The 26621-nt window shown below is 34.9% G+C and overlaps 1 protein-coding gene across 9 annotated transcripts; it reads right to left on the reverse strand.

Moving 5' to 3' along the window:
• Window positions 1–73: 73 nt before the first annotated feature.
• Window positions 74–26574, reverse strand: CCDC18 (coiled-coil domain containing 18). Of its 9 annotated transcripts, none has more exons than XM_068689702.1 (28): window positions 26425–26573; window positions 25827–25969; window positions 25494–25644; window positions 25087–25254; window positions 23943–24052; window positions 22911–23039; window positions 21732–21828; window positions 20824–20945; window positions 18941–19250; window positions 17487–17587; window positions 17223–17380; window positions 16338–16558; window positions 15442–15552; window positions 14440–14571; window positions 13576–13710; window positions 12919–12996; window positions 11967–12083; window positions 11326–11493; window positions 10727–10869; window positions 9976–10139; window positions 8998–9211; window positions 8315–8414; window positions 7105–7221; window positions 6539–6682; window positions 5016–5219; window positions 3716–3853; window positions 1946–2143; window positions 74–311 (listed from the first exon to the last, which is right to left on the reverse strand). In XM_068689702.1, exons 2-28 carry the CDS (start codon window positions 25952–25954, stop codon window positions 297–299), a joined length of 3873 nt encoding a protein of 1290 aa, XP_068545803.1. In that variant the 5' UTR covers window positions 25955–25969; window positions 26425–26573; the 3' UTR covers window positions 74–296. The 9 variants fall into 9 exon arrangements, 8 of the variants coding, with proteins under 8 accessions (XP_068545803.1, XP_068545807.1, XP_068545805.1 ...); XM_068689706.1 differs by having other exon boundaries at window positions 1946–2140; window positions 26425–26572; XM_068689704.1 differs by having other exon boundaries at window positions 25827–25964; window positions 26425–26562.
• Between the last annotated feature and the right edge of the window lie 47 nt (window positions 26575–26621).

Consider the following 26621-nt stretch of genomic DNA (forward strand, 5'->3'; position numbering starts at 1 on the left):
CATCATCTTAAATCCTGGGGGGAAGAGAGGACTACATGACACTAGAGTTGAAATTAGTTCCTACAATTCAAGATACTTAAAAATAAAATTTATTTCTGAAAAATAAAATAAGTGAATTTATTAAGGCAATAATCTCAAAAAAAAGTTGGAAAAAAACAAAATTGGCTTTTGCATCACTAAAAATACATTCATAATTTACAAATACAATGTTAAAATTTCCTCTTTGAATGCACTATTATGTTGCCAGCAACAGCATTCCTGGGTTACTGCTTGTCCAATAGGCAACATTTCTTCCTTCACAGTTCTTGCCCCTGCAACAAAATATCTTTGATCAGAAACTTCAAACTTCAAATTCAATTTACCCTATCTAAATCATTTTGCAGTAAGATGTTATTTTTTATTTTGAAGATCTATCTTAACAAATTAAGCCAACTATGCGCAGGTCTCAAGTCCATGGCTTCTTTCTCAGACTCTGCCTCCTAGACTGAAGTTATTATTGAATTCCTGTTTACTTGTTCTGTCAGCTGAAGTGCATTTGCTTTCAAAATAAGTCAACGTTGAAAAACTTGTAAGCAATGTTAAGTTTTAAGAGAACTGTACTAAAATTCTATGCAGCATATTTTGAGAAGAAATATTAATATACAAATTCTCCACAAAAATGTAGAATTTGAAGGAGTACTGCCTTTTGAAATAATTGCACTTTGTAAGGCTTAAGGTTTCTCTGTGAACTGGATTATTTCGTTTAAGTTCCTCACAATTTAAGATTCTAAAAATTCACGAAGTGTTTTTAAAAAACATATCGACAGTATCGAAGTGCTTCCACCATGTGAAAGGAAAAAAAAAAACTATGATTTCTACCAATACAAGCATCTTATTTAAAAAATCTTATTAATATTATATATTCTGGATTTTATAAAGTAAACAGAAATGCGTGGTCAGTTGTAGCATGCTTTTTGTTGTTAATTTCTAAGGGGCTTGGCTTTTTCTCCTCCTTTAAGAACTTACATTCTGGACTTAATTATTTGGCAGTATATTTATAAAAAAATACAAAACAAAAACCAGGAGAGCAAACAAAATGGTTGCTCTCATACAGGATTCACAGCAGCTACATTTAGATTAGCCATTACTGTGGCCCATATCAGGCAGTCTAATATTTGGTAACATCACAATATACTATGGCTCCTGTTAATTATACCTATAAAATCCATTATGTTGCATCTATTCCCTATTAGCTAGATGCTTACTCTTAAGGGAATGCTATAAATGGAGTACACAGACATCTATAAGTAGCACATAATAAGCTTAGAGCTAATGAATGAAAGACTATTACACATACTTCTAATTATTTTATACCATGTATTAGATGTCTCATCTTCCTCATAGCTTTCTGCATTTTATATGACCACTTTTATACAGACCACTTTTTGCAAAAAAAAAAAATATATATATATATATATATATATATATATATATATATATATATATATGTATATGTATATGTATATGTATATATCTGTAAACATCAAGCTCTGAAGGCATAGATATACAAAAATTGATTGGGATTAAGTGACACACTCAAGTCTTAGATGACGCAGAATCCTCCTATTGTCCTTCCATGTCTTTCACATACCAAAACAACAACAAAAAAAAAGCCCTCTATAGTTCTATAATACTGTGTATTATAGTTCTATAATAGTTCTATATATAGTTCTATAATACACAGGAGGCTGGGAAACATGAACTTTTCTTAAGCCTTACAGGCCCAAATTTACATGCATTTTAGTTATTTCTAGTTTCTCAACAATTATTACAAATGAAGTAAACGCAAGTAATGCAAAACCAGAACTCGGTAATTCACTTTGTTGGTTAAAGATCCTGTATTTGTTTTTGTGTGCAAAAATTGCCTTAGCTACTTTACGTATAATGGCTAGTTAAGTCAACTTACCTCAAGCAATGCTTCACTTGCAGCATGAAACATTTCATCTCTAACCTGAAGTTGTTGTTGCAGATTAGTAACAGTATCTTGAGCCTCTTCTAAATCTCGCTTCATCTGTTGCAACTGTCCACTTACATGATAAGAACCAAATTTTTGGTGTTGTGTTGTTATCTGCCTTTTTGCTTGGTCTTTCGGATGAGCACGCTTCTCAAGTTTAAGAAATATGACAAAGAACATTGTAAAAGTTAAAGACTTTTACATTTAAGGAAGAAAAAAAGTACTTAATTTTTTCTTACTTCAACGATCATTATTAACAAAATTTTATTTCTCACTTCAGTAAGAAATTTGGCCACAGAAGTTAATTTGTCATAAGTCATCTACCATTGTAAATTAAGTCAAATCTTTTTTCTTTTTAATAAAAGAAAGTTAGTTCAACTTCCCAGAGAGTGCTGTTGTAACAAGATCTTCAACGCAGATTAGAGCAAAGTAAGAACAAAATGAATCAACTGAAAAATGTGTGCCCTCGTTATTTTATGAATCTCAAAAGGGCAAGAGTGGACCAGGAGAGAAATCAATCCAGCAAGGAAACAATCAGAGAACAATTTATAACCTGCACTGTAACAGGCAGGAAAAGTTGTGTATTAAGGAAAAAAGAATGAGAGAGGCTACAACCATCCCTCTTAACACCCACCCCCGCTGCTTTCCCCAGATACATTACTAACTGACAGTTTAGATCTTGCACAAAGGTAGAAGATTGGTCAGTAAGTCTGCCATAAACATCACTGAAGTAGAAAGTTTTCTCTTACAGGATGGTATGACAGACACCATTTTCAAACACAGATGCAACCACATAATATTCTGAATGGAGCTAGAACCTCTGTAATGCATTCAATTTTTATACAGAATGTTTCTAAAAATAAAAAAATAAAAAAAAATCCCAGCATAAATGGTAAACAGTAGAGAGAATCTCATTATGAGCTACATAGACTATTTATCTTACATCTTTGGATTGACATTTTTCTTTTTACTTTTATTTTTGCAACTTTAATCTGGTGTAGAATTTTGTCCAGGTGTACTTCTTTGAGAAAGATACAACATTATCACAAGAAATTATCCTTAATTGCATTTATATCATTCTCACTGTGAGAGTCTGAAGAGTCCAGTAACACACTGGATTCATTCTTTTAGGATTTAGCCATTTCATGACATGAGGACAATCCCTGCATATGTGAATTTATTTTTGAATAAATGTGGATCTTACATTTTTAGAAGGTAACTCAATTCACAACTAGATACTTTCTCAAGGATCTGATACCTTTGTAATCTAGTTGATGCATAAAAACCCAGAAGTCATAAATGGTCTTTGAGGCTTCTACCTTCTCCCTGTTCAAATAAAAGTGGTTGATTGAAAGCAGTTTTGACTAAGCCTATCAGCTACTGCTTTAAAAGAAGGTGTGTGTGTATTCTTTTAACAGACTACTTTTTTTGTCTGGGAAGGAAGCGTTTAGTTCAGGCACTAGGTAGGAGACCCTTTCTTGTCCAGTCCTTGACTCTTCTAAATCATCTCCTTTAACAGAAGTCAAGGTGGGAGAGCTGACACTGCTTCAATCTGCGGTGAAAGAACCTTCACATCCAGGTGGGACACAGCCAAGCCCCCAGGCTCTAGAACGCAGATCACCTTTAGTGACAGAAGACTTCTCAGATGTCTTATTCCGAGACAAGGAATAACAAAGACAATATAATTAAAATAGCAGGAGCAATTTCAGTTCTAGTACTTACCTCTCTCTGGCAAGCATCTCTTAATGAACATATTTCTGCAGAAAGCCTGTTTATCTCAGATTGCATCTGTACTTCTAGTTGAGCTTCACGAACTTTGGCAGCACCCAGTTCTTCTGCCAAACGGTTTGCACGAGATTCCTGAAAGACAGCAAGAGATACTATAAATCATGCCTGCACCTGAAAAACACTGTAAATGCAAAACATTATTTCCACCTGAAAGAACATCGCAGGACATAAGTGAATCAATTTCTCTATTTTCTGTAACGAAACACAATGAGGTTACCCATTTCCTTCTTTGCTCATATGGAATCAACATTAGGACAAGGCCTAGAATATGGTAGTCAAAGTGCTGCTACATTCTCGTTTAGCTCTTAAGCCAAATATAAGCCTACTGAATAACACTGGTAGAGTCTTACTCCTTTAAATAAGAGGGAGTTTGCTTGCCATTAACGTAGTTACACAGGTCAAGAAAGAAACTTCAGAATCTGGAATGTTTTCTAGAGATTGCACAAACAGGAAATTACCTGAAATAGATGGTAATGAAGTTGCTTTCATAAATTATTCAAAAAAAAAAAAAATCTCTGTATGAGAACACTCTTCCAAAGCTTAGACAGGACCGCATAGCTGCAGCAGTATGTTTCTAGATATTGAAAACTGGCAAAGACAAAAGTACATTTTTACAAATGAATGCTCCCTCCTAACCTACAATATTCTCTTTTTTTTTTATTATTTTTTTTTTAATAACTGGTGTTACAGAAGGAGTACCTGTCTTCAAAGGAGAACAGAAACTGCAGTTGGGTCTGACCTGTGTACTAGAAAGAGGAAAGACAATGGGCAGACAGCTACTGTGTGGGTTCTGATTTAGTCTAGTTCCTTGAAGATATTTAGTTATGGAAATATACCAGCTATTTCCCCTTTCTGTTCCCTATACCAAAGGAAATACCACTTTTTGGTGAAAAGCTTGGTTAACTCTGGTAAGTAATAACAAAAAACACTGGCACTGGTTTCATTTTAAATCTGGGCATTTCTTTTGTCCATTATTAATCAGAAAAAAAATGAAATTTTCTCTTTTCAGAACTGAAAAGAAGGAAGCTGCTAACTACTGTGAAATGGCAAGGAAAAACAGAATTTGGACACTCCCACAGAGTGGGAGTTCAAAACAGAACTACAATATGCATATTAAAAACTTTAAGCCCTAAACAAATGCATCCTTTCAAAAAAAAAAAAAAAGTTTTTTAATAGCAAATTCTACTACTACTGAATGTATATTCTGCATTGAAATGTTGAAACATTCAGTCACCTTTTCTTGGGATAAATGGTTTAGTTCTTCTAATTCATGCAAGAGCCTGTCTGCTTCTCTTTGGGCCTGAACTAACATTCGACGAGTCTCCACCAATTCTGAGTGAGTGTGCTGCAGCTGTTCTCGTTCTAGCTTCAGTTGCTGACCCAAATCTAATGTTTCTTTGTACTGGTCTCCAATGCAATTCCCCTGGTTTTTCACTGTCTGTAACAGGTAAACAACAACAGATCTCAAAAACAAACAAACAAACAAAAAATCTCAAAACATCCTGCATTCATTCTTCTCTTTCAGAGGGGAAAAAACAGCAGCAAGAAAATAAAAAATACAATCAAGCCAAATTCCCATCAAACACAAAGTCCCAAAACTATAACATTTGTATAAATATAAAAATAATATAGACTTTATAAATATAATAGACTCTAAAAGACTGCAGATCTGTGATCCATCTAAGTTCTGTGTCATCTCACAGCAGCCAATACAGAAATTTAAAAGGAAGATGTAACAAAACTTGTTGATTTATATATAGTAACACATTCATAAAAAGCTTATTTTAACACATATTCATGAGCATCTCATATATGCCTGAAAACAAGTATTTGTATAATTCAAAAAGTTACCTATTTTCTGTTTTATCTGTATGCTTCAACTACTGTGCAAAAAAGAAAACCACCACCACACCTCTTCTAGCTCCTAAGAGCACACTAGCTCTCAGTACTCTTCTAATGCAATTATTTCCACAAGATAAATATTTAAGACACAAGAAGGTCTCATCACAGAGTATCACTGATATAGAATGAGTCCAGAGAAGGGCCACACCAAGATGAGCACCTTTTCTATGGGGATAGGCTGAGAGAGCTGGGGTTGTTCAGCCTAGAGAAGAGAAGGCTCTGCGGAGACCTTATAGTGGCTTTCCAGTGCCTAAAGGGGAATGCAGGAAAGCTGGGGAAGGACTTATTGTCAGGAGATGTAGTGATAGGAAAAGAAGTAATGACTTTAAACTAAAACAGGGTAGATTTAGATTAGATATTAGGATGAACAATGATTGATTGTTGATTTAATTTTAAGGAAGACCATCTCTATAGCCAAAGCATCAGATTATTAAAGATGATCAATATTTTAATTTCTTCACAAAACAGACAAGTCTGCCAATAAATTTTTAAGTTCTAAATCATTAAACTGGTTGGATTTTGGGGCATTAAGATCCAGCAAAAATCAGGATATACAATACAGTTATATGGGGAGAAGTAATGACAGTTATTCTAAAGAGACACCACACCGTACAATTCTTTCTAGGCAGTTACAGTAATGGCATTAAAAATTTGACTATTTGTTGTAAATGAACTCTACTAAAGAATTTAAGTAGGTAACTCCACAGTATTTGCAAGCACTCTCTTTAGTGAGAAGGCTGTTTTACTTGCATTGTTTATTAAACAATCACATGGGCCTAAGTAGTAAGAATTGTGCAGTACGTTGTGAGTAACAGTTACTAAGGGGAGGGGATTGAAATCCAAGGAGCATTTCACCTTCTCAAGAGCTTCCAGGCTCTGTTGCTTTCTTTCAATTTTCTTCTTCAGCTGATTTATTTCTTGATCTCTTTGAAGTATTTCAAACTCCTTTTCACGAAGCTCATCTTTAGAATGCTGGAGTTTGTTCTCTAAGCTCTCAATCTGAACAGAAAATGCAATAATATCAGGACAGTTATTTTAATGAAATCAGAACAATTAAAAAAAAAATTACAAACGCTGCCAATATTAATACTGACTTTGGGATCCCTTGCTAATTTTTGATTTTATTTTGCTAACTTTTTCCTATATCAGCAGAGCATTCAGGAATTGGGAATAAGATAATTTGGGAATTATCTTATTAAGTAGAAAGACACATCTTCATTTTTGCGCTGTCATATCCCTGTAATAGTTTTAATTGTCAAATAAAATATTTTTGCTAATATATTAAGGTATTCTTTCCCTCCCTACAACACGGCACCAGTATTCTCTTCCAGGTTAAACCTGGCCAGACATTCCAGAACCAGACATTCTTATATAATCATTTGTCCTTTGTCAGGGAAACCGTGTTTTAAAGCAAGAATTACCTGTTTGTTGCATTCCTTAACTTCTAATTCAGATTTCTCTAAACTGCTCTCTAATTGAATTATTTGTTGATCCATTTCTCCCCTATGTTCACGAACCATCATATCCAACTGTGTAATCTAGATATAAAACAGGAAAAAAGGAGACATTATTTTGAACTACTATGCAGAATTGAAGCAGCAACATTATAAAATATGATAGCAAAAGGAATTAAACTAAACTCTTGTAGTCTCAGAAATATTCTTCCAAGAAGTCAAAATAAAAATGCACCCTAGCTTCCTCATTTGAAAACCAGGGGCAAAACACAAAGAGCAAAGTGGAAAATTTGGGGAAAAAAAAGTCCCTAACGGAACACATTTGGTCATCAGATACACAGAATACAAACCAAGTAGAATTTAATTCAGTTTAATCTGAATTTAATTAGTAGTTCATTATACTTGTCCATCATGTTAGAAAGTGCCAATTTTTGCCAAAGCAAAATACATAAATTAATTCTGTTGCGTTGGTGAACTCCCAGAGCAGCTCACAGCGTGCTGTGACAAGAATATACTGGAAGATCTGACCTCGTTACAGTCTCAGTTCCTTCTACAGATGTATTTTTTTTTGCACTTCAAATATTATTGGATACACATGCTGTTAATTCTTGCAGGAAGTAGCAATTAGAAGGCTAAGGGCTAATTGTAAGTGACAAAATAATAGCTTTTCCACAAGGAGTACCAAATGCTGAAGCCAAATCAAAAGACTGAAAATATTTCACGTGAGATACAGAATTTCTTCACAGTAAATATGCTGTTTTATATTTAGAGATTGCTTTAGATCTAATTAAATAGGATCCAGTGAAAACCAGGAAAGGAATCTATCATCTCACGGCACATGTCAGTGCAGATCTTTCCTCCCTTTTATCAAAAATCAGTATGTCAACAGTTGTCCTGCAACTTTTTTACTAAAAGACTTATGGGATAGGTTTACATGACGCTTCTGTTCTATTAAAATAATATTTTGTGCCCCTTTAGGGGAGCACAACCTGATTTTTCCTGTTGCCATAATGCTTCAGGAAGATACAGCAAGTTTTACAGTCAATACTATGGCTAGCTTAGCAGTACAGTTTGGAATGATACGTTAACACAATTAAATCTAGTATACTTTTTATAAAGTATCACAATACCACATAATAGGAACAGCTGTCAGTAACATACTTGAAAACAATCTGACCTGAGCTGCTCTTTGTTTCAGTTCCCAATTCCTTTCTTTCAGTGCTTGGTCCATGTCAAGCAGTTCTTGCTTTTTGTCTTCAATTTCTCCCTTGCAATACCTGAAATTCACATATGTTTAACTGCTTAATGCACATTCAATTGCTTAACTTCAAGCGATTGAATTTCAGCTTGAAAAACATCACATCTATTGCTTAAAGCCAGATTACTTTAAAGTGTGAATCTACTGATTGGAAGGACAAACCCAAACACAGTAATTGTGATAATTTCCTTGTGGAGATCTCCCAATAACTTCATTATTCAAGCTATTTAACTGGTTATCAGGACAACACATTGTTGAAAAACAGTAGTAAATAGAGGTATCACTAGTTTATGGCCAGAATGTAAAATTGAGAATTTCACTACAAAAGAAATTTATACCTTTTACTATCATTTCCACAGATTTGGGATTCAAAAAAAAATCTAAACAGATTTTAAAACAGTTTGCAAAAAAGAACTCACCACCACTTAGAAATTACAAGTGAGCTGAGAAGCTACTGCACCATGTTATCCTACAGCCACAAACCACCTGACGGTTAGAGACAGCTGGTAAAAAGATTTTAAAAAGACCATCCAAACTATGTGCTATTCCTAATCAAACAATAATGTAACTCAGTTTTCATGACAGAAAAGATAGCAGCTTACCTGAGCTCAGCTGTTAGATTCATGACAGCAACATGTTTCTCTTCTAGAGAGGACTGTGCATTCTGTAATGCTTCTTGCAATTCCTGAAGTTGTGTTAAAGTGATTTTTAATTCTCCATTGGCATTCTGTAATGCAGATTCCAGTTCTACTATTTTCTGTAATGCTTCCCTGTGGCAAGTCTCACTTTGAAGCAGCTTATCTTCTAAATCATTCACTGTTTTACAGACACACACACAAATCAAATCGAAGTGTTGAATCATCAGTAAGTCAGGCTCTTTATGAACACCACTGTCTATTAGCACTGGTAACCTATTTTCAGTATCACTATTTTTAGGAAAATCTAGAAAGACAATGAAATTATACAACCACCCTTTCATGGAACTTAAGTCTTCACCATTTTCTATTCAGTTCACAGTCTCTAATAGATGCATACTCAAATTTCAAGTCTAAAACATTTTGTCAATGAGAAAAGAGAGACAATATAGTAAATGAATATACACTGCTACAAAAAATGCTAACAGAATTGTTAGTAAGCCTCCAGTTTAAAAGAATGGTAAAAGTAAATGGAAAAGGAGTGGTTAGAAAGCTTATTTCCACAAGCTCTTGTGTACTTTTTTTCTTTGAAATTGAATTTTCATGAATGGCATTACAACTTTGTTAAATTTGTGTGTCTTGTTTGATTACCACATTAAGGATCTGCATTGCCAGCTTACAGAGGCAAACCTGCTTAGTCATTTCACATAGGGTAAGGGTATACCCACAAAAAAGCGAATTTGCAGAAACCCTTTGAAAATAAGTCGGTGGTTTGTTTAACTATTGAATTACCAACAAATTTAAAAATATGACCATGGAAAAACCCTCAAAACTACCATATTCTGACTTGCTTGTACTTAATAATAAAAAGGGAAAATATCAAACCTAATACACAGAGATACAGCATGATTAAAGGAAGCCCGAAAAACAAAATAGCTAAATTACCCTCATTTGTCTTTTCATTGAGTACTGATTGTGCTTCTTTCAAAGTGACATCCAATTGATTTATTTGCATTGCTTTGTCTTCAGCATCTCTTTTTAATTGTACTACTTCTTTTTCCATAATAGTAAGTTCATTCTTGTATCGATCTGTCTCCAACTTAATCTGCCTAAATAAAAGATGCAGCCAGAACAAAATGACCCTTGTAATAACAAAAGCAGCAAATCTATTCACATGCTCTGTGAATAGTGAATAATATTATTGAATCTAGTGGAATTCTGTTAGCAGATTGGCCACAAATACACAGCAGATCCTGTCAAGTTCAGTTGAAGCAGTAAAGTTAAAGGAAGTTTGTTAGGAAAAGATCTTACAGAAGTAGAATTATCATTATTCCCATCAATTATGTAACTGTGACATTCATAGGAACAACAAGAAGTCATGTAAAGTAGGTTTTTCTTGCAACAAGAAGACATTCTCTAAGAATACCAAGCCCTCCTCAAAGTACAAACACTTTGATATATTTATGAATTGAATTGTATTATGAAGTGCCATTTTTAGACTAAATAGGTTGCCTGTACACATATTAATTCCATTTGAAGTCTGTTCCAGAACCTCATGCCTCTGCTACTTAGAAACTTTCTAAATTCCCATCTATTACCCAGAGACTGAACGGTAATTACATAGCTGAATACCATTTCAGAGCAAGCATTGTTACATCTATATGCAGAATATTCCTCTCAGTTGTTCTAAACCTACCTGATTATACTGTTAAGTTCATCTACCTTCATTCTGTTTAAATCTGCTCCCTGAGAAGCTAGACAAAGCTTCTCTTCTACCTTTCTCAACTCATCTTCTGCACGTGCTTTCTGTTTCTGAAGTTCTTGTTCCAAAGTAGATACCTATTTAAAAGTGTATTTAAATATGTATATATACAACTTTTAAACTATGTAACAAAGAAAAATACATCCTTGTAATTCACACACCATTAATACAACAGATACAGTCTAAAATTGTATGTAGTTTAACACTACAACTTTGCAGTCACATCTAGAAGACAAATGTTTTTGAGTAAGTGTAACTAGGTTTAACTTTTGAATTTCAATAAACCTCACCTTAACTAAAGTCTAGGGCTTGATTTCCCAACTACTTAGCCAGAAAAATACAAGAGGTTTTTGATAGCAAAGAGCTTGCTTTAATACAAAACAAACTGTAATTCCTTTATTTTAGATATATCTAAATTAACAACTATCACCTCAGTTATCAGATAAACATTCAGATTCTAAAGTTGTTACAAAAATGCATATAAAAGAATTTAAACAACTGTCCTTACGTAGACTCTTTCCATGGTATTGTACCTGTTTTTCAAGCTTAATTTGATTATCTTCCAGTTCCCCATTTCTAATAGTTTCTTGCTGCAACATTTGCTGCTGATGATGCAAGGTTTGTTGCAGAAGAATATTTTGTTCACTTGTGTCCTGAAGATCATGACCTTTCAGTTTTATTTCCTTTTGTAAATAAAAAACCTGAAAAATACATTTACTTTCCATTACAGTAAACATTTTTAATGCATTTTTATTACATTTTTTCATGTAACAGTGAGAAGCATGATAAAAACTCAGTGGCTTGAAGTAGAAGTTTTCTTATCCCCAGGACTTCTTCCCCATTGAGATACTTGTGACACAAATCAACTACAAACATGTAACTTTATATTGCAATAGCATGCTCCCCATTCTGTACGACAATGATTTCTTTAATCCTGTTACTTCTTTAAACAACTAATTTCTATTGGTATTCCTTTTTCCTAGGTTTATCCAACATTTCTCAGTTATGCTTTTCCCCTTTACCCTCACAAAATGTATAGTATTTGCCCCCAGCTAAGTTCCTCATCACAATTTATGCTGCAAAGGCTTTGTTTCTTATTTCACAAGCTTTTTAGATTAAACAAATCAGAGCAACAGCCTTCTCTGCAACACAGAAGAACCACTAAAATTATTACCTCTTCAGATTTCTTTTTGAGCTGATTTTCAAACATCTCCTTATTTTCTTCCAACTGACTTAAATACAGAGCAAGTTCTTCCTTACATATATCTAGTGCTGACCCAAGTTGTTTCACCTAGTTGAATGTAAAAATTACTGCAAATTAGCTATTTTTTATTAACTAGTTAGTAGTCCAAAAATGTTGAAAATATATAGCTTTTCAGACATCTTACACAAAAATATTTTAATCTAAGAGTGTTAAAACAGATGTGAAAGATTATAAGCTTCAAAGAACTGAAATAACATTCAGAAATGTAAGAGATCAGGGGTCCTAATTTTAAGTCTCTGGAAAACAATCCAAATACTAGAAAGACACTCAAAAAAGAAAACTGATCCAACACAAATTCAGAGAACATGCTACCAGCTATGTCACGAGTATCTTCTCCTGGTAATATCCTGAAAATCTAATACTGCCTGAATACTGACTGTGTTAAGTCACCACATGATAATGTTTAGTAAAACTGTTGCAATTATTGCATGGAAAATACCAAGCAAACACTAAGAAGTAGTACAGATGGTTTTGTTCTTTGTTTTAATAGACGACCAGTATTATGATATCGTATGGCTAAACTATACCTAGAGCAAAAACCTATGAAATATTACCTTTGTTAGGCAACCTCTTGCTTTCAAAGTACAAGTACAAATCTGCCCAATTTGTAACTATAGTAGTTTAATAAGGCAATTATGCATTGCATAATCTCTTACGGCAGATTCCACCATAGCTTTTATTAAAAAAAAAAAAAAAAAAAAAAGTAGTGGGAAGACTTCAGTCTAACAATTTCTGAAATATTTGTGCAAGACATGTCTGTAAAACAGCCTCAACATAGTTTGTCCACAAAGGATAAGAAAAGAAGACATGACTATTGCATACTTTAAAACTATTAATTGAAAATTACAAAGAGTTTACTAACTTTGATTGTTTGTTCAGTTAACCGACTCTGCAGTATCTTCAGTCCCTCATCTTTTTTGATGTTTTGTTTTTTCATTTCCTGTTTAAGCATTTTTTTCCAAAACAACAACAAAAAAAGTTAAATATACTGGCAGTAATAACAGTATAGCTACTAAGAATTCATACTAGGAGTCAAGGCAAAAAATTGATCATTGTACATATACATATACAGCTTGCATACTATATTTGTGTATATCATACTTTGAAGAGAATTTGGTTCCTAAGAAGTGTCCCTTCATACTCTGCATCAAAAGGAATTATTAAAAGGAACATGGATTGCCATAGTAGATCATTCTTATTTTTCCATCTAGTGCAGAATAAATGCAGTAGTTCTTTATCCAGATCTCTTTTCCTTAATTAAAGCAAGAAGCCCAACGGGCAAACCAGAGGTATAAACAGACTGCTGAGATGGTAAACAACAAGGAGTCATGAAAGTTCACACACTTTAGAGTAGTATGGGGAGTAGTATGGAGTAGTAGATTCAGTCAATGAGTCAAACGAAAATTAAGAAGACATTATCTTTCATTTTCTCTATTTTTACCACGTGTCCATGGATGTACTTTTCATGATTAGCCACTTGCTTGATTTGTATTTAAAGAAAGTCAAAAGCCAACCTTACCTCTCTGCTCTCTATCAGTAGCTCATCCAATGATTCAATGTGATGCTGTTTATGTATAACATCTTGTTGCAAAACAGATATTGTTTTTTCTTGTTGTACAAGTTGTTGATGTTTCTTGTCTAGCTGTGTCTGAAGCTGTCCATAAGTAGTTAATGGTTTACTACTTTAACAAGCTTTTTCAGAGAACTTATACATCTAAATATGTAATTCAATTTTATTCACCCACCACTAAGAATGAAAAGTAAATAGATTTCTGCCATCGACAGTATTGCACAGTATTAAATATAACAAGAAATCCCAATTCCTTGTTAGTTTAAAGCAATAGGAGAAACAAGAGAACGAGAATATAATTGCCTGTTGTCAGCCAAGGCACTAAGACACTCATACATTCTTTACTAAAAGGTAAAAGTTTCTTTAACAGCTAGAAATAGCCGAGGTTGTATTTCTAATGACATGAAGCAACTGAATTCCTCTACAAAGAATGAAAAATCCCACTGACAGTTCTTCCTGAATACAGATGCTCATAAAGTTGACAGAGGTTCAGCAAGCAAGAGTACTCTTAGAAGCTACAATCCTACTTTTTCTTTTTGTACTAGGTGTCTATACAAAGAGCCACAGTATTCTTAAGCCTGCAATTGAGCAGTTAAATTGAGCAGAAAAGATATTTATGTCTCAGACAGAAGTCATGAGATTGTGTAGCATTAGACAGACAATTAACTAAAAATCAGAAAACGTAGGAAGAAGATAATATACATTTTTAATTGTGTCTGTCTTCGAACTACTGAAAAAAATGAAGAAATTGACATAGGAAATAAGTTACCACATCTATCATGCATACATACTAGCACACAAAGAAGGTCTTACTAGTTCTATCTGTTTCTCCATCTCTCTGTGCTGCTCAAGATGAACCAATTTCGCTTTTTCAAAAGCAGAAGTTATTTGCTCATGTTCTTCACTGACAGTTGTTTCCAACTCACGAATGCGGCTATTTTTTCCCTGGAAAATGGCAACAGCAAGAAGAACTTAAAAATAGTTAGCTCTGATATTAATTATTATTCGATGATCAAGTTCCCAGATTTTACAAACACCACAGAAAATGCTAAAGGTATACAAAATATGTCTCCTCTGAAAGGATGTCACACCTATAATAAAGGTGTAGCATGCCACTGCAGCCACTATACAGAGATGGGGTCTGCTAAGGTCAACCAACTGCCAGTCAGTGGAGGAAGGAACATCTGATAGGAAAAAAAAAATGGTCAGGTGCAATCTCTTAAAATATATGTTTCCATTGAAAAGGAACACAGATTCTTTTCTTTGCTCACAACTTTTGACCCCTCCCCAAAAATAGAAAGATTTATATAACATCAGAACTGGAAGATACGGTGCTCCAAGTTTTAGATCACCTTCTTCAAAAGTTAACATCTAGAAGACATTTTTATTCACAGGTCTACATTCAAGGAATTTTATTAAGAAGGTATGGAAAAGAAATTTAGAGAACAAACCCAATGCTGTTTTTTTTTTTTTTTTTTAATAGTATGGATGAAATGATGATCTCACCAAAACAAATGGTACTGAAGTTCATTTTAATAGGGCTAGATTTTCGTTGTGTTTTTCCATTTTTCCACATCAAAAGGAAACAGTATCATGTCCATTAACAACTTATCATGCTCAAAAGCAAGGAAAAAAACATGTTTTATTTAAAGTTTGGTTTTCTTTCTTCTTTTCAAACTATGTCATCTAAAAACGATGCAGATTGCCTAGCAGACCTGAAGTCTATCCACATGGAATAATAACGCTTTAATTTAAACTTTGATCTTCATTTATGTCATTGTATACAGAAGTTGTTTCTCACCATGAACATCTTACCATAAGTTCCTGTTCCAATTCTGCATTTCTTGCTGCAGCAGCAGAATAAGCAACAGCCTTTTCTTCCAATTGTTTCTCAAGTGCAGAAAGTTGAGAAGATTTCTTTACTATCTGGAATTAAATATGTAGAAAAAAAAACACAGAGGTGAAGACAACCATTTCTGGTTTATTCAAGTATATTATATGCTTTCTTATTGCCAATTCTGTTGTAGCTACTTGTATACATTAATAATTTTTATGAATTGTGTATTTATTTTTGTAAGCTCTATTAATCTTTATTTATCACAGAGAAGAATTCAGGACAATTTACCTCTAAAGCATCCTATCTGTGATAATTTAGTGCCATATACTGTAATTAGTTACCACCAATTTATAATATTTATTTTCGTTATTAGGAAATATCACAATATATCACAAAATATCAGAAAAAAATCAAATTATGCTGGAACTAATGCATTAGCACCAGAATGTAAATATTAACATTTATTCAGAGAAGAGCTAGCTGAAGGTTGATTTATTTCCTGATGTTAATCTCTGGCAACTGTATTGCAATTTAATGAGGAAAAATTCTTAGATATTGAAAGAACAGTTACCTTCTTAATATTCCACATTAATTCAGCCATTCCAAAGCAACAAGACCATGCACATTTTCCGCATAACAAATCAAGCTAGCCCACTAAGAACATCAGTTTTAAAACTAAGTATTTCTGACAAAGACAAATTAAGGCTTCTGTCTTAATTTCCCACATACTCAAAAGTTTATTTCCAATTTCTCTCTAAATATGCCAAAATTTCAAATTAAGATGACAACTGCAGTTTTTCTATAATGATTGTCTGATGACTGAACTAAGCAAAGTGTGATACATTTTTTTCAGTGCTGTTAGTAACTTACTTACTTCTTGCTCTAAACTATTAGTTTTTGAAGCCTTTTCCAATAGCTCTTCTTGTATGATTTGACACTGACTGGCATTCTGAGCCATGTTGGTCTTCAAAACAGAATTTTCATCATCTATTTTTGTCAGTTTAATACGTAATTCTTCTATCTCTTTCTTGAATCTTTGCCTCTCCTTTTCAAATTGTTTGCTGATAAGTTCCAACAGTTGACACTTCTTCCTCTCTCAAAGTAGAAAACATAATTTGAGATTATTTTTATAAGAGAACATACAAAGCAGCACTCACACAGGTAATCATACAGTCCAAAGAGAAGAAACAATTTAATGACAGCATATTAAGCCAACATAGACGAGACTGTTTAATTTTTCTCTGTAACTTGATTATTGTTAGCTGCGACTCACAAGAAAACAAAAACAAAAAGGAACACCACCATCCCCCTCCCCACACACACGTCATTATGTGGGTGCTCTGAAGTCATTTCACGGAGCAATCCTAACAGTGATTGCAGAGGCCATTGCAGAAATTCTGTAACAACAGGACACAAACAAAAGAATCAAAAAAAAAAAAAAAAAGCAGGTACTAACTAGCATAACCTGCAAAAAGAAAAAAAAAAAGTGGTTCTATTTCAACACAACTTGTAGCTCAAGTAACAAGTAACTCAACTACCTATAAAAAGAATATTGGGGCCCAGAGAACGTGTCAGTTTCCAGAACTCCTAAGTGACAAATGCTCCCTATTCAACATAAGCACATCTGTTAGCTAAGAGATGTATTATACAGACCCACTAAAACCAATTTGAACCCCACCAAAAAAAAACCAAAAAAACCACACTTCCTCTGTTCTGTGAATTAATCAGACAAAACTGTGCAGCTATTTTGCAAGCTTACCTCCTTGAACTCTAGTAAGTTTGACAGGCTCTGCTTCCAGGCCACATAACCCGCTTTTTTCTTGTCCTTTATTATCATCCAAAAGATGTTCAATATTACAGACAGTTAAGTCGGCGTGAGGCTTTTGAATTTCTGCTTCCTTCGTTGCCAGTTCAATGCTATTCGAAAGAAAGATATAATTATTTAATATTATTTGTACAGGCTAGTTCTAGTACCACCTAAATATCTGCCTCTTGTTGTAATTCAATAACCAGGAAGTTATACCTTAGGTCTGCAACCAGAGGTTTACGTAATTCACAAGATTCAGAGACAGCCTCTTTTGTAGATGAACAGGATACCTGATGTTTCAAGTGGTGCCATTTGAACTAAAAGTAAAAGGAAAAACAAAATCAATGCGAAATTGACTTTTTATTGCCTAACAGTATGACTAATTCATATATGATACTATTATATAATTTTAAGACGTGCCAGGATTTTAAAAGTTTGGGTAACTTGATCTTTAAAATTATTCTCCTATGTGCTTGCAGAGCACTGCAGGTTCACCTCACGTTGGAGGAAATTATAGACATTAAGGCCCTCGGTCCTTTATATATCTCTGTACAGGCACAGAACCACAAGTGTTTTTACCATGAAAAATTAGATACATGGACATACTATCATAAATTCTACTTTTTGTACTTACCACATCATACTTCCTTTCAGATTTCAGCAATTGCATTTAATACCATTTTTTTCACCCTCAGGTTAGAGGGCTTCTGAATATTCCATTGAATTACCAGAGTAATCCCTCATTTTTCCACAAAATTAAAATACATTTTCCAAATAAGACCATGAAACAACTTTTGAGGACCATCCAAATAAATGTCTATGGTCACAACAGCCTGAAGCATCACATTTTATACAAAACTACTACATTCCCGCGGGCAGGAGTCACTTTGGCCACACAGAAACAATACTTTTGATTTTGTTTTCTTTACAGCTATTCACATTTATATTTCAAAAATAAAGAGATCTGATGCAATCTGTACTCCTGACCTTGCATGTTTCTCTCTAGTCCTTTCTGGCTTCCCAAGCAGTCCCTTTACAGTAACCCCCATCAGTTCACAACTTTTTTTTGTTTGTTTTGTTTTTTAAACAACACTGCCAAGCACATTCAGTTTAGTCATAAACTTGACTAGTGCAAGATTTGGGCTCACAAGCCAGGGTTCATTGTGGTAAAACAAAAAAGTTAATTTGCAGTCAGGAAAGGTGTCCCTTCTCTTTCCAAGAAAAAAAGAAGTTCCTAAAACATCTCTCCTGTTCTAATTTCTCCATTGTCAAGGTTATCTCAGCTTATCTCTTTGTGGCTGTGTGCCACAATGTGTCTGCCATCTGGGAAATGTCATGCTGTTCAGTTGAGAAGAATCTCAACATCACATAACACAATACTGTATTTTGGAGAATACACCTTCAGCTGAAGAATAAATACATAGGACAGAGGGAAAGAAAATGTAATTTTACATGCTTGCCAATTAATCAACTCCAAAGCATCTATTCATTGTTCTTGAATCAGAAGAAAAAAGTAAATATTTAAACAAAGATAACATTTCTCCATGCATCTTGAAAACAATATTACACTCAGATTATATCTCAATAACTTCACAGAATTTCTATGCAACGTCAGTTAGAATTATTTAAGACGCAAAACACAAACTAGAATGATGCATCAGTTACTGTACCTCTTCAGATGTACTTAAAGACAACTGGGAAATAATGGTTTCTAGCACATTGAGTTCTTCCCTTGAATCCTCAATTTCTTGATGGCATAATTTCAAGCGGTTACGTTGCTGTGCAGTAAGTGCTTTCAGCTTTCTGTTTTCACTAATGAGAGCATTTTTCTCCTTAAGTATTGTTTCTTTTTCATTAAGTTCACTTTTAAGCTCAAGAATCTTCTGATTAGACCGACTCAGCACTGATACCATTTCAGTGTTCTTTGCTTTTAGAGTCTTAATTTCCCCTTTTGTGCTATGATTCTCTTTCCTTAATTGCCTAAAAAAAAAGTACATCTGTTCAAAAGGGATAGCTCAATACAACGATATAGATTAGGATTTTCTTTATTAGAAGTACCAGAAGAACACAACATAACTACATTGCTTTAGTAATTTCTTCCCTTTCAAAATCTAGAAATGAGCACCCCACCCCACAAAGGACAAAAAGTTCTCACTGTTTTTATTATGCTTTCACTCTTTATAAGAACCACAGTACAAACTGCTGTCAGCAAATTAGAGAATAAACTATCTTTCTTTTTCAAGCAACTTAAAGTTTCAAGCAATGTCACAGTAGTCATTGATAGGAAATATATCAAGGTAACTTTAACTGTGCTGAAGCCAAGGAAATTTAAGAAAGGGATAAAATAACTGTATAACTGTATCTAAGACAGAGGATGAAGGTAACACACTAAGACTGAGCTAATCTAGTACTCTGTTACAAGCAAACGCAAGGAGTACTATTTCTTCTCTATCTTCATATCCAAGTGTACAGTGAGATAGTATTTTTAGCCCATCATAAATTACGCACTTTTTTTTTTAAGTTACCTGTTGGTTTAGCAAACTGAATTAGCTCAAAGGTCTTGATGAGTGCCAAAATCAGCACAATTTAACAGGAAAAAAAAAGGCAGCCTAGAGGAAAGGTCCTCATCAGCAACAGAAAGCTATTCAACAGGCTCAAGCTGGCATAAGGGTGCTCACACCATCTGCTATTGGCAAAATGGCTTAAAGAACAATTGTCAAGACAGGAATGAGTGTGGATAGCGTGTGCAAAAGGGATACCCAAAACTGCCTGAGGAAGTGTTTGTCTAAACCTAATAATGCTAAAAAGGGTATAACAACTTACTACATCTAAACTAATTAGAGAATTATCAAAAAATTTGGTAACAAAGATGGATTCTGCTTGAAAAGAAACACATAGGAAGCACAAAAATTCCTAACAGTGAGAAAGGAGCTTGGAGTGGAAAAAAACAGCAGTCAAACCTGGCTGGACACCAACAGAAGCTGCAGCCAGCATTAAAGCCTCCCTTCAGACTTGAGTGCAACCTCCACATTGGACGCTGAGAAAAGCCTTCATTCTAGCTAGGGACTGACAGGACAATGTGCAACAAGTAAGCACTCACACCTCACAGTGCAGGTGAACACTTAGGGTGCTTTTTCACCAGCATGTATATTAGCAGACTGTAGGCAGCAGAAAGGTATACTACAAAAGAAAGAACAGAACACCCACACCTCCCACAGAAACTGTGGGCAAGCAGGGCAACCCATGCTCCCAGAAAGCTGTAGAAGTGTTTGTAACTGTGAATGTGTGGCAGCATGTGGGATTTGCTACAGAAGAGCATTTAAAAATCTGTAGGTGTATGCATATAATAAGCAACGTATTTTTTAATGTGTCTAGTATTAGGATAAATATCAACAATACAACAGGGAAACCTTAAGCGTTCACTGATTCTGGTCCTGATCTGGTTTGAACTGTGCAAATTGAGAAGCAGTTTCCCAGTGACAGTTGAACATGAAATTTCTTCCAAATAACTAATAGTAAAATAACTACAGGATTTTTTAAAAGCCTGTGTTACCTTAATTGCTCTTCTAGGGTGTTGAGATCCTTCCTGTAGCTGATACAATTTTCATTTAACTTCTCTTTTTCTTTTTCACAATTAGTTAAATATTTTTCCAAGGCTTCTTTTTCAGCTTGAACCTTAAAAAGTAAGTTTTCATTACTGTGTAGCAATAGTCTAGTTTTGAAGGTGTGGTGTGTTTTTTTTTTGTTATTGTATTTTAAGAAAAATACTACGAACATTATGCTGTTTGTTCTCTCCACTCACCCCCCATGTTAAGCATATAGAGAATTCTGTTATGAGTAAAATGAGAATAGCAGAAAACATTCCCCCACCTCCCCCTACCCCATCATTTGGGAAAATGTAACGTCATTTTGGTTTAATATTTTAGGGCACATTTGAGGTTGGCAATCTCCTTCCAAAAGGAAAGAAATCAAATCAAATCAAAATTCCCCATAAGAGACAACAGTCTGAAGCCTGTATAATTTCTCCTTCTGAAAGGCAGGAAACATTTTGACCATAAGAACTGTGGGATATGAATTCATTTTTATCTCAGCTGTTCTCTAGCATGCATTTCATTGGACAGATTATAAAGATGGAGTCAAAACAATTCTTTGAAAAGGATTGTAAACCTTTAAAAATATAAGATTCCCAGCTGCAGGCAAGAGACAAGAAACAGCAGCATTGTTAGGATACCCCAGGGACTTCAGGGATGAGTAAGAACCACACTGTACAAAGTTTTAAACTGTATAAACTGGCGTTATCACCACCGACAGTTGCTTATCACATCCCACCTCTCTTAAGACTTAGTCATGAACAAGCAGAAACAACTGATCCACCAGTGTACCCATAGCTGTTTGCTGCCCGGCATACTAAAAGGAAAGTACTAAAAGAGTGGCAAAAACAAGTAAAGAAAATAAACCCACTTTTTCTAATTTTTCAATTATTTTCTCGTTATACTTTTTGAAAACTCTTGTCAGCTCCTCAGCATTCAACAAAGCGTCATTTCTTTGCTGTTCTGTTCTGCAAAGCAGCATAAAAATTAAAAAAGAGAGAATTTCAGCGATTTATTAACTCCTTCATCCAGTTATAGGAAACAGAACAAACAACCAAATTAACAACTTCAGGTAATTTCTTTTCTCCATCAAAATTCCCAAGCCCCTAGATAAAAAAAAAAAGTGTCACAAGGCATGAATACATTTTAAATGTGATTTTTGCATGTTAAGTAAAATTCCAATAATACTATGAACCTAAAAATAAGCATTTTTGATGCTCTTTAAAGAGCATTTGCTATTTATATAATTCTCCTGCCCCCTTGCCAGGTCTGATAGGAACTGATCAAAGGATAAATTATTTTGGGAATACTAGAGAGATAACATTAATAAGTGAAGGAAACAGACTGGGGTGGTATCAGGTAAACACGCATTCAAAGAAGCAACCCCCACTGCCAACTGTTTCACTGTTTTCCTGCTCTCATAGTGCCCTTCTCAATTGTACCATACATATAGATAAAATTAAAGATAACACAAAAAACAGCCTGATCTAGTGAAAGGTGTCCCTGCCCATAGCAGGAGGGTTGGAACTGGGTGATCTTTAAGGTTCCTTCCAACCCAAACCATTTTATGATTCTCTCAGGTAAGTTGCATTTCTATTGCTTTCCCCACACGTACCCCCACAACACAGCACTGTGTACTGCTAACTAGTTCTGTTCATCACAACATCATACACTTGAAACACAAAAAGCATATGATGTAGATTCTTGCAAGACAGAATCAAAAAATAATCCAGGAAAAATACATTCTGGACAAATTTCAGCACTAAAGAACATTTATTGTGAAGGGAAAAAACACATAATAAACTGGATAAGCAGCTAAATTACATTTTAGTGTAATGGATCAGCCTGCAACTACCAGCAAGCTTCAAACCAAAAAAAAAAGCTTACTTAAAACAGCCTTTACAGAAAGGCCAATTTCCCCTTTTCTTTTTTAAAGTAGTATTGATAAAGCATAGAAATAATTTCATTCCATAAAGTAAACATCTGCCAAAAGGAATAAACACTTAAGCATTATTATTTTATATTTATTTTATTAAAACCACTTAGTCACCTTTCTCCTTGCTTGCTTCGTTCAATTAACTCCATTTTCAAATTTTTATAGTCCTTTTTATATCTGTGCAACATGCTTTCTCTTTCCATTATTGTTTTTTGGCTTTGCTCTAGTTTATCTTCTGTATCTCTGGCAAATAAACAAAGAGTGATTTAAAAACAGGAGGTTTTTTTCATAAAGAAACCTTTAAAAAAAATGAGGAAGGCAAGGAGTGGAAACTTTTCTGCACATGCTGTTTGAGAAGAGCTAGTCAAACATATCGCAACTCTCAAAACCAGGTTTAGGACAACCCACAGCTTCCAGATGGACCATAAGACTCCCCAGCATTATGTCTGGAGTGATGTTCAAACACATCAGTAGGCATCACGTGTCACAACTGCCAAGGACCTAGATGTCTGGGATTGTGTCACCTGAACACAGGAATCGCTATTTTTCTAGAAATATGTGACTGGCCAGCACATATACATGGTAAACAACACTAAGGTAAGGTAAGTATTTTTACTCGTTTTGTGAAAATGGACTTTTGAGGCATTCTTTTAATATTATACAGCATGAGGTTTTAAGATAAGCTGACAACCAGGTGTGTCTACCTGACATCCTCTGGACATTGATTACATTAGCTTTATTTGGTCATTTGTATTGATTAATATAGTTGTAAAGAAAGAATCCTTTGTGCTACGTGGTACACAGTCACATTTGAAAATACTGCTTTTCAATTGTTTATTATAGAAGTTGTACAGTCATGTGGCATACAATCATTCTATTCAGTTATACATGTAAGTGCATTCATGTTCAGTATAGATTATAAACTGTTTTTTTTTCCCTTTACTATGTTTTTCCCTTTCTTGATGTGCATTCTCCACATAGGATGTATGCACAAAATAGAACACCTCCCTCCTCATATACATTGCCCTAAAAATGAAAGCTTCAAGCTCTAGATTACATGACCCACAATGAAACAGTAATTATGTGATCCTAAAAAAACAGATGCAACTAGAAAGCAGACCATAATAGTATTACGAAGTACGTTACCTTAAAATTTTATCTTGAGCTGAAATTTCTGCTTCGAGATTTACAATCCGTTCTTCTAACTTAGGAATGCTGACTAAACGTGTACCTAAAGTTGATTCAAGATAAGAAATCTGAAATACAAACATATTTAAGGCTTCATTAGTGCTTATGTATATACCTTTAGATGAGATGCTTGCAAACTATCTGCCTACTGAATGACACAGTGCTCTTCACTTTGCTGTAGAAGATGCTTGTTCATAACACAAACTGACCTCCAGCTTTCTGCTCTTTTAATTCCAGTTCCCTAGCACCATTCCAGCTTGGTATGCTGTCTAACAGAGAGTGATTTCTTTACATGTTGATCTTGTCTCTGTCTTTTTCCCCAAAGGTTTATGTTCCTCTGCTTGTTCTTTCTAGGCCAGACAGACAAATATTTTGCTTATCTACTTATTTGCACTGCCTTGAAAATAGCAATTGTCAAACAAAAAGATTTAAGCATAGCTACATTTTATCAGTGTTACATATAAACAAAGAATAACAATTGCCCTAAAAAGTATATATACAAAGCATATATTAAAACAGTAATGATTAACTACAATAATTCCTTCTAATTCATCTTTACTTTTTCAAAACAGCAATACAATTCAAACCCAAAATGTTATTTTTCGTTTCCTAGACAAATGACTACTATGCATTATTACTCACATTAATATTGCTCAGAAAAATATAGTCACACAAATGTACAGTGCTAAATACATCACTGAACTATTCTCTTATATAATTTATTCTTCTATCTCTTTATTAGCAAACTAAGATTTATGAAGTGAAGAGCAGGAAAGGCTTCCCCCCCTTGATTTATCACCTTGTGTAACAATTTGTCATTCCAACTTACTTGCATTCTATGACTTATTGGCTTTAAGATTAAATTTTGGAACATAAATAGATCAAATTAATAGATGTTCTGTTCATGGAGAAAGAGATTCCAAACTATTCTGTTCCAAAATTATCACTGAATTGTACTAAACAGTAATGTGACTATTAAAAATTGTATAGAATGTATGTATAAGAACAAACTCTAAATATTGAAGTTGAAAAAAAAATCAGAAGACATGGTCCCTCGTGCTTTTGTTTGTTTTTGAAAGCAAATACATTTAAAGATACATACTTTTGTTTTTAACTGCATCAATTCCAAGTTCATTGTTTCAGCTTTATTCTTGAGGTAGTGGTTCTGAGAAGCCACAGATGCATTTTGCTCACGAAGATCATTCAGCTTCTCCCTAAGACGTTCATTTTCTTCCACAGATTTATCATAAGTTATAGGTGTCAATTCAGACTAGACATAAAAAAATATATATATTTATCTCTACATATATGTGCATATTGCAGGAATGTATACTCCATTGGAATATCTGCTGAACAAATATATGTATATCATATTATGTTTAAAGAGTGCTCTGTGATACAGCTACTCGAGGATAAAGTGTATGGAAGTTCTAAGAGCAAGAAAATCTCATAATCATAGAACATAAAACAAACAAAAGCAGTAAAAAACTTATCAAGTGCAATATTTACTTCAGATTTTCTTTGAAAATCCTGGCAAGATGTTCTACCAGCAATCTTCTTGCAGTTGGAAGAGCACTGATGGTTGCAATTAGGCTGAACAAGGTCCTCCAGGGTGAGGTTTGCAGTTTCATCAAAGCAGTTGTCAGAATATTCACTTGTGCTAGTGGCAAGAGGGAGAGTAAGAAGTTGTTACCCCACTTTTCTTTATTATTTTCAAGTTGCTCATAAAGAGTACTCAAGATCAAAGCACTAAAGTAACTACTTGCAGTAATCCGCTACACTCAGTAAAACATATTTACACTGCAAGTGACAGACCACTCTCATTGCCAAACACACTTGTACCTGGAAAGCTCTTCCCCTAGACTTTGTAGACTTTTTTCAGTTCTCCTCAGCTGATCTCGTAACGACTGCACATTTGCAACCAGCTCTTCATCAGCACTTTCAGAACGAGTCCACGCGGCACACTCCATTGGCACCACACTTGGCTAAGATATTAAAACACCATTAAACGTATGTGAATGCTACTTGAAAAGATGTTTTCTAGTTTTAAAGATAATTAAATTTAAAAAATAAAAAAAAATATTTCTAAATGTAAACGCACATTTCACACGTCACCTCCTCCTACGTTCACTAGATAAACATCACTCTGTACAAACGCAATGTTTAACTTATAGACCTATTAAAGAAAAAATGCCCTGTATCTACTCATGAAGCTTCGTGAATTCCTGCTGAGGAAACCTGCAGAGCAGCTGCTGCGGGCAGCGCGGTGACGGCCAGGCGTGACAGGAGGAGCCCGGGCACTGCCCCGCCGCCGCTGACCAACGGCTGGGAGAGCCCCGTGCCCGCTGCAGCTCGCCGCCTGCCGCGGTGATTCTTGAAAAGCAGTTCCGATCTCCTCTATAAAGGGCTGCGCGCAGCTCCTGAGGTAAGGAAAGCGTACCCGCGGGCGGCGGGAGACCCCCCGGAGGACGTCCGTCCGTGTGTCCGTCCGTCCGCCCGCCTGCGCGCTCCCCTCAGCCGCTTCGAGCCGCGCGGGCCGTTAGCACCCGCCCCCCGCAGGGCGCACGCGCCGCGCTCTTCCCCCTCCTCTCCTCTCCTCTCCTCTCCCCCCGCCCCTCGCCGCCGGGAGCCCCCACG

This window comes from Anas acuta, chromosome 8 (assembly GCF_963932015.1).
Source record: "Anas acuta chromosome 8, bAnaAcu1.1, whole genome shotgun sequence".
Lineage (NCBI taxonomy): Eukaryota > Metazoa > Chordata > Aves > Anseriformes > Anatidae > Anas > Anas acuta.